Source organism: Chlorocebus sabaeus, chromosome 26 (assembly GCF_047675955.1).
Source record: "Chlorocebus sabaeus isolate Y175 chromosome 26, mChlSab1.0.hap1, whole genome shotgun sequence".
Classification (NCBI taxonomy): Eukaryota; Metazoa; Chordata; class Mammalia; order Primates; family Cercopithecidae; genus Chlorocebus; species Chlorocebus sabaeus.
The window spans coordinates 26,703,763-26,712,083 of record NC_132929.1 but is presented as its reverse complement, the minus strand read 5'-3'; the positions used below and the strand labels follow the sequence as shown (position 1 = coordinate 26,712,083).

General features: G+C 49.5%; 1 protein-coding gene across 1 annotated transcript in view; it reads left to right on the top strand.

Moving 5' to 3' along the window:
* Positions 1-3,111: 3,111 nt before the first annotated feature.
* The window catches only part of TNFAIP8L3 (TNF alpha induced protein 8 like 3), a 41,109-nt gene continuing 35,899 nt past the window's right edge, over positions 3,112-8,321 (top strand). The window contains exon 1 of the mRNA XM_008016615.3: positions 3,112-3,467. Coding sequence (XP_008014806.1) covers positions 3,416-3,467 — 52 coding nt within the window. The 5' untranslated portion in view covers positions 3,112-3,415. The remainder of the gene's footprint in view (positions 3,468-8,321) is intronic.

Below are 8,321 nucleotides of genomic sequence, written 5' to 3'. Positions count from 1 at the left end.
TAGAAACTCGTATATCTGAAGAGCTGCCAGGCTGAAAAGATGTAGTGGAAACACTGAGGAAGTTGGTTTATAACCCTCAGACTCTAGATTCAAGTCTGCAAAGTGATGCCATTTTTCTAAAAATATACAGAGGAACTACAGAAACCCTTTCCCCTTTTCTCTTTCTTAAGAGTTTTTTCCCCCCCAAGAAATACATCAGAACTGGTTTGTAAAAGGAGATTCACCACCTCAGATTTCACTGTTTTAGTTGGGGTGATGGTCATAGGATACTATTTTAAGGACTTCCTTCTCTTACACAGATTTTTCCATACTGGGAGGAGAGATAAGGTATGTTCCACTAATGTTCCTCATTAAATTCACACGCGTGCCAATAGTCATTTCCCTTTGTCTTGCTGTCCCATGACAACAGATTGCACATCATAGGAAATTGGAATGAAGACCTTATTTAGTTTGGATCTCTCTTCCCCATTGTCTAATTCCATATTCAATTCAATTTTTCATTCTATGTCTGCCTCCTTTCGCAGAAATATACTATGAATGAATATAGGAGCAGGTAAATGAATAGGCATTATCTAAGAACTTAACTCAAAGACTTTTCAGGACACCTTGACCAGTTCTTTCTCACCCCTCGCATGCCCCAAGCATTTCTCTCTGGGTCAAAATGTACTAGATACTTAGTGAAGACCTGATGACTGATGAGCATACATGTGTTGTAAATGTGTGCTCTCAGTACATTGTTTACTGTTGATCAAATTCCAGCAGTTTCTCCATTTCCTTTTTGCTGTTATCCATACATGTCTCTGTGGTCTGTCTCCCTCACACTGCAACCCAGGCTACCTGTACATTAAAACACAAACAAAACCAAAAAAGCTTCCATGAAGTGCAAGGAAAGGAGATCTAAGGAAATAGGGAAAGTTTCACATTTCCTGTTATTGAATCTAGGCACAACCTTTAGAGGAAGCTGAATGCCTTTTCAATCCCATATGCTCTGTCCTGTGAAGCTATCATTGTTATTTTACCTTATGACTGCAAAGCTATTATAGCAAACTTTTTAAATGATCCCAACTATTTGTTTTTTGAGAATCATCTTGTATCCAAATTTTGCCATTACTTTTTTCTTTCTTTCTTTCTTTCTTTTTTTTTTTTTTTTTTGAGACAGCGTGTCACTCTTGTTGCCTAGGCTGGAGTGCAATGGCATGATCTCGGCTCACTGCAACCTCCACCTCCTGGGTTCAAGAGATTCTCCTGCCTCAGTCTCGTGAGTAGCTGTGATTACAGGCATGCGCCACCACACCCGGCTAATTTTGTATTTTTAGTAGAGATGGGGTTTCTCCATGTTGGTCAGGCTGGTCTCGAACTCCCAACCTCAGATGATCTGCCCGGCCTCGGTTTCCCAAAGTGCTGGGATTACAGGCGTGAGCCACCACGCCCGGCCCCCAGTTTTTTCCATTAAAAAATGCAATTCTAAAATATTTTGTTTTTCTAAATGGGATCCATTCGATATAAGAATTAGTGTTCTTTCCAGTTATCAAACATTCACAGTGTGCCAGGCATTGGGTAATAGCTTTCACACTCATTAATTTATTTACAAACACCCTATGAAGGAGATACCAACACTTGAGGAAATTGAGGGACATTTAGCCATTTGCCCAAGATAACACATCCACTGTGGGGTTCTTTTGACCATTTCATCAATATCCATCCAACTTTTATCACTAGAGTCCCTGAGCTTGGCCATCCTTTGTTTTCTGCAAACACAAAGTAGAGTGGTATTTGCACTCTGTTAAGCCCACACTTCACTAAAGCAGGCAGCCCTCAGGTAGACCAGAAGCCAAAACTCACTTATGACACTATATCATAGCAGTCAGGAGCAGATCTGGACATCAGAAGGTCCTGATTTCAAGTCCCAGCTCACCCACCTACTGGATGACCTGAGACCACAGGGACATCATCTGCTCTCTCTGAGACTTTTCCCATCTGTAAAATGGGAGTGAAAATAAGTTGAATTCTATGAACTTGCCAACTGTCAACCATTTTCTACTTCCAAAAAGTATTTTCAAATGGTGCAACCTAAATTCTTCACTGGGTCATTGTACAGATTACATGAGGACACAAAGGGAAACGTTCAGTAAGTGGCGCTTTTTAGTAGACTTTTTCTTCTTGATTTTCTTTTGCTCCGGCCAATAGTTTGCACTCTCTGGGCAGACTTGACATGCAGAGAACCCATCTTGAGGCTTTGTGAGTGTAGGAGCCTATAATAGGGAGACAACAAGAGCATATAGATAACCAAGAATTAACAACAACAAAAAAAGGCCTCAGTGCTCCGTGCATTTCCCCCCCCGTTTGGGCTCTTAATTAGTAAATAGGTTTACAAATGCTTCCCCACCCCCTTTCAGAAAGGAGGGTGTTACGGAAGTTTAGCACTCTGTGTTTAATCCCATCTACAAAGAAAAGCTTTTAAAATTTATTCTGGCCCCTCTCTAGTCGCGGGCGCGAAGTGGCACGGCTGCTTGATTGGCAGGGTGGCTCCAGCCTTCCAGGCGAGTCAGGGTTCGGACTCACCGAGCCCCCGGAACCAGCTTCACCACCGCTTGCCCCACCTGCCCTGCCCGCGCCGGGAGAAGATTCAAACAGCCAGAGTTAGCATTACCTGCCTGTGTCTTTACTTCGTCGCTAGGTGCCAGGCCCTGCGCTCTGTCCCGCACATGCCTTGTCTTACTACTTCCCACAACAGTCCTACGAGGAAACTGTCATTTCCCCCCACCCCGCCCCTTTCCCTTATCACTACCCCCACCCCGCCGCCCCCTTCCCTCATCTTCCTAGTGAGAAAACACAGGCTCATCCAAGGTCTCTGAGCGGTGGAGTTGGACTCGAACCCTGGCAGCCCCATAACTCGGAACACTCAGAACCTCTCCTTTCCTGCGCGAGTTGAAGCGCTTTTTCACCTAGGAATCTTACAAACTTGGCCTCACCCTAGGGAAGAGGCTCGGCCTTGCAAGACCAGCACAACCTCGCCGCGCGGGGGAAGTCCAAGGGCTCCGACGCAGGGCGCGGGTAGGGAGGCGCGGCGCCGCCCCCGGGGTATTTAACCCCAGCCTGGAGCCCACTGGGCGCCGGACGCTCTGGCTCCTCCGCGCTCCCGCCTCCCCTCCCTCCTCCCAGCTCTTTCCCGGCGCGCCCCACCCTCCGCCCTGCGCTCGCCTCGCGCGCAGGCACCGGCCGGCGGACGCGGGGAGCGGGGCGCGGGCGGCGCTCGCCTCTGCGGAGCCGCCCCCTGGCCGCTGCCGCCGCGCACCGCCCAGCCCGCGCCGCCCGGGCTCCAGCCGCTCCGCTGTCCGCACTGAGTGCGCCGCGGCTGCCCGAGCGCCCCGCAGACGGGCGGGTGGCCGTGGACGCCCAGTCAGCAGCCCGCAGCATGGATTCAGATTCCGGGGAGCAGAGCGAGGGGGAGCCCGTGACCGCCGCAGGTACCTAGGGGCCGCGACGGCCCAGCCTGCTGGGCTGGGGCTGGGGAGAAGGGGAGGCTGGGGCATGAAATCGGGAAGCCGATCCTCAGCAGCCGAACCCCTTCCCGGCCAGGACGACTGGCGATTGCTCCGCGCCGTGAGTTTGCTTTGGGTCTTCCCCCAACCCTATTGCACTTGGGCGCGCGGGAGGAAGAGAAGGTGCATTCAGGGGTGGCTTTCCTTGCTGCCAGTCTCCTGCGGCGGGCTCTGGTCGCCCGGGCTGGGTGGGGGCGGGGAAGGGTTCGGGAATCCGCGTACTGTAGTTTGCTGCAGAGAGGGTTGCAACACATCTGCCTTTTGAAATAACTTTCCGAGCGCGGGCCCGGTCCTCGAACCTGGGTCGCCGGGACTGCGCTGCGGAGCAGGTGACTGGGTCCAAGAACGTGACTGGGGGCTCTGAGCAGAAAAGGCCTCGCGAGTGGATGGGGCAGGGGTCAAACCACAGCTTGCAGCTGCGGTTCCCGAGGCTGCTAGGCGAGCCCGTGCACAGGCGCTCGTCCATCGCTGCCGCGCAGCCGGCGGAGAAGGTCCAGAAGGTCCCCGCGGACGAGTCCCGAACACAGACGCGGGGGCGCGGAGCCGGTCTTCTCCTTTAAGAGGCCCCACCGACTTTTCACAATCGATAGTTATTAAAGCAATAGGTGGAAATAGGTGGATGCTCACTTAGGGAAGAAAAAAAAAAAGAAAAAGAATGTCCTCCCCCGCCACTCCCTGATACTGAGCAACAGGAGGAAGCCACCCACAGCCGTGGGTCGACTTGCCGCCGGGCTCTGCCCACCTCCACTGGCCCGCTCCGCCCCCCACCCACGGGTCTACGCACCTGGGACCGGCTCTTCCTCCGTACGTGCCCACGGCTCCCACGGCTCCCGGCGCTCGTGCAGCTCTGAAGGTTAGCCCTGGGCCTGCAGTCCCGTGACCTGAGGGCTGGGACCCTCCTGTACAGACCGCGGCCCTGGCTAAGCCCCTCACTCTTCCCAGTGTCACACTAGAATACTGACGGTGGGGACCAAGTGACAGAAGTCACCATCATTCCAGCCGTGGGTGTAGGAAAAGGGAGGTTCGGGAACCAAGCAGGACAGCGGCCTGTGTGTGTTATTAATACCCTTTCATCCTCACAGCCCCTGGCCAGGCAGTTATTTTCATTTTACAAAGATTCCCATAGAGTAAAGGGCTTGCCCACGTCTCACAGCCGGAGTAGCCAGGACCTAGTGACGCCCTTCACCCTGCATCCGACCCCACAGAGGGTGGCTGTGGCCCGCACCTTTGGGTGGGTGGGAAGGGCCAACGCTGGCGGAAAGGAAATGCCAAGATGTTTGTATTTGAGGGTTCCTGTGTGTGTGCGAGAGCCACCTGCTTTGCGTAGGTATATGTGGATATAATTCATAAACATGAGCCCTTTGCATGCCTATATGTTTCTGTGACTATAAAGTGCTGAGATTTTGCTTCACAGGTGGCTTGTGGATCTCCTGTCATCATTTAAAAGTTCCAGTAGGTGTTTTGTGTGTATCTATTTCGAGAGCACAAGAGGGAGGGAGACATTGACACTGACACTTAACTCTCTCAAAATCCCAAGAACAGCATTCTCTGTGCTACCCTGCCCAAACCTCCATCTCTTCTTCTGGTTGAAGTTAAGGGGTTGAGGGAGAAGGGGGAGGAGGATAAGGAGGCTTAGAGAAAGGAAGGAGGAGAAGCCGGGGGAGGGAGGAGTATCTTCAGAATCCCTGGTACTTCGGTGAAAGGGAAGGAAGAGTTCTTCCGCACCCTGTTGTTTTCTCTCTCCAGCCTGCCCCAGTGTTTAATATCCCGGTTATATTCACGGTCAGTTTGTGTCAGAAGGCCTCTGTGTAGCTGACAGCAAACATCACTAAGGTCAGATGGACCCCATGAAGAACAGGGCAGCCCGCTCTCGTGAGCTGTCACCATTTGTTTGCGCCTTACTGTTTTCTGCAGTCACTTCTTTCTGCGTGTGCTTAAATCTCACAAGTCAAACATGTATTTTAATGTCACAAGCCATTCTGCTAAATGGCATTCAGTCTCACTCATTATATTCCGTCTTAAAGTATTCTCCTGTATGACAGTGCTTCAAAGCTGGATGTTAATTCACCACCTTGCTAGGGCTGCATCCGGTCAAATGGAAACCGTTGTTGCGGATTCAGATGCAGGTTAGATGAGAGGTATGTTCTCCTTAGAGATTGACCTTTGTCCCTACAAGAAACTTGACATTCATCCATGGACCTGTATCTATGAAAGCTGAATGGGTGTAACTGAGAGGTACAGCAGAGTGGGACCTCTTGGAGAACTTATATGTGTGTGTGTATCTGCCTCACAGGGAATTGAGTCATAAAGGCTGTTTCCTCGTCCATGCCTTTCCATTTCCTGAATTTGTGGAAAAGCCCTGCCGTAAGATGGACATTGTAAGGGTAAAAGGCTGGACTCTGGAACTGGACAGACCTGAGTTTCAGTCTCCAGCTCATGGGCGAGTTATTTAACATCTCCAACCTCAGTTTCCCACTCTGTAAAATGGGGATAACAATAGTACCATAGGGGTTTATGAAGATTCAGTATAATAACACATGAGAGGTGATCCTGGTAATCATTTAGTAAATGATAGCTGTGATTTTGGTTATTACCTGATTGGATTATTTGTTGTAAGAATATTGCTAAATAATGAACTCCAGTGTTTTAAAATATAAATGCATGTGTAAAACAATTAATGTTGCTGTTGTTATTATCACATTAATATAACTGCCTAAAGAGATTTGTTTTGTATTTTCTCCTTTTCCGTCTCTTGTTCATTCTCTCTTGTGTGTGCACGTGTGTGTGTGCTTGAGGAAGTATTTTTAGTTTACCTCTTCTCATCTTCATCCATCTTCCAGCACAAGGCATGAGAAGGGGATATTCCAACCTGCTGCTTTCACCAGCTTTTCCTACACCTCCAGGGAAAGTTATAAAAAACAGAGAACCCCTTACTCAATCCACCTGCTAACGTGGAGATGAAAGCGTTTCTTCTTTCATGGTGCTTCAAGTGGAAAAAGAGGAGGCAATCCCCTGCCCTCCACCTCCCCTATTCCATTGGTAAACCTTTTCCCTTCAAGGTGGCAGGAAGCATAGGAGGTGCTCACCTTACTCCCTGCCACTTTTGCCCAGCATGGTCACCTTTCTAGTCACCTATTGGCAGAGGAGTAAAAAAATCTCCAAAGACAACTCACTTTTTACTGTACCACCTTCAAGAGACTCTTCCAAAGTTCCCCCCACTTTGTGCGTGCAGAGCAGATCTCTCATAGAGCAACACACTGCAGTGGAGGGTGGGGCGGAGGATGAAATTTGTCTCCATCTGCATTTTCTGTTTTTCAGGAAGCACAGAATGATGCTTCTATGTCATTCTGCTGCCTGCATTCTCCGCTGCCTTTCTGTCATTTTATGGATCTTTCTATGATTAGGGAACAGGCAAGGTTTATGGAACACTGGATTTTTTCCAGAGACCCAACTTGGCACTCTTTCTTTTGGCAAACCCACCATCCATCTCTCAGAAATCCCAGAGCTTGATGCATTCACTTGGGAGTTGTTAAGTCTTTCCTAAGAAGCAACAGGGGAGTAAACATTAGCGACGTCAGTTTTTTCCCCTTTCTGGCTTGGAAGATCAAGACAGCCCACCCAGCTGAGGGTGGATAAGCTCCTTCCTCCCACAACTAGATGGTCCAGGGCAATCCAGCTGATGGTGCCTTTGTGCCTGGGTCGGTGCTGCAGAAAAGCATTTCCATGTGATGGAGTCAGAATATGGTAGGGGAACCACAAGAGAAAAACAGGACTGGGAAAACAGCAGGCCCCTAACTCTGCCCTTCCTGTCTCTCTCCTCCCCTACATGCTCAGCTTGGTCCATGTGAACCAACTGAAGGAATGGATCGGATTCAATAGGATCCTGTTGAGGAGGTGGCAGGTGAGAGGGAAAGACATGCCAGAAGTCATACAACTTGTCTCAAAAGGCACAAATAAACAGGAAGGCAACTAGAATAGAGGGCACATACTGGGGAGTTCTGGGAGATAAAGCTAGGTGAGTATAGGGAGTAAGTTGGTCTTGACAGGGCCTCTGGAGCCCCCATGATTCTTGAGCAGAGATGTGACCAAATGAAAGCTGAGTTTTCAGAATGTACATCTGGCAGAGATGGACAGATGCAAGGTTTGCCTGGACTTGGCACCTCAACTCCCAGGGTATGGCCACAACATCAGAAAAGGTAGTGGCACTAAGGCAAGACAGAAGAGGGAGGGTGCAAATGGCATTTCAGAGAAATCAACAACAGACGTTGGTGACAGATTGTACAAAAGCAGTGAAAGGAGAGGGAGAGTTGAAAGAGACAGTGGCATGTTGTGTTGGGTAACGTTCTCTGGAGGCAGGGAAATGCAGGAGACGGGCTCTGCCACCCCACAGACGCTCCCTCTTCCTTCAGGCACTTAGCAGTGATGTTTGGGGTAAAGGTTCTTTTCCCCTTTAGACAATAAGTTTCACAGGTGTATTGGTTTTGAGGCACTGTGAGGTTTGAGGGTTTGTTGATTCTCATTGCTAGGTTCCTTGCAGAGACTGTTTAGTAATCTTTCTCTACTGACAGATTGAAGATAAATGGGCTGGCCTGCTAAGGGCAAGGGCAGCCTGGGAATGATGTGCCGTTTGGCTATTAGTCATTTTCCCATTTCTTGTTCCTGTTTGTTGAAATTTGCATGGATCTCTGCCTCATCCACAGAGTAAGCTGTAGCTGCTTTGGGAGTCAGGACCTTGTCTTGTGCTTCTTCATGTTCCTGAGATTTTATGGACATAGTAAG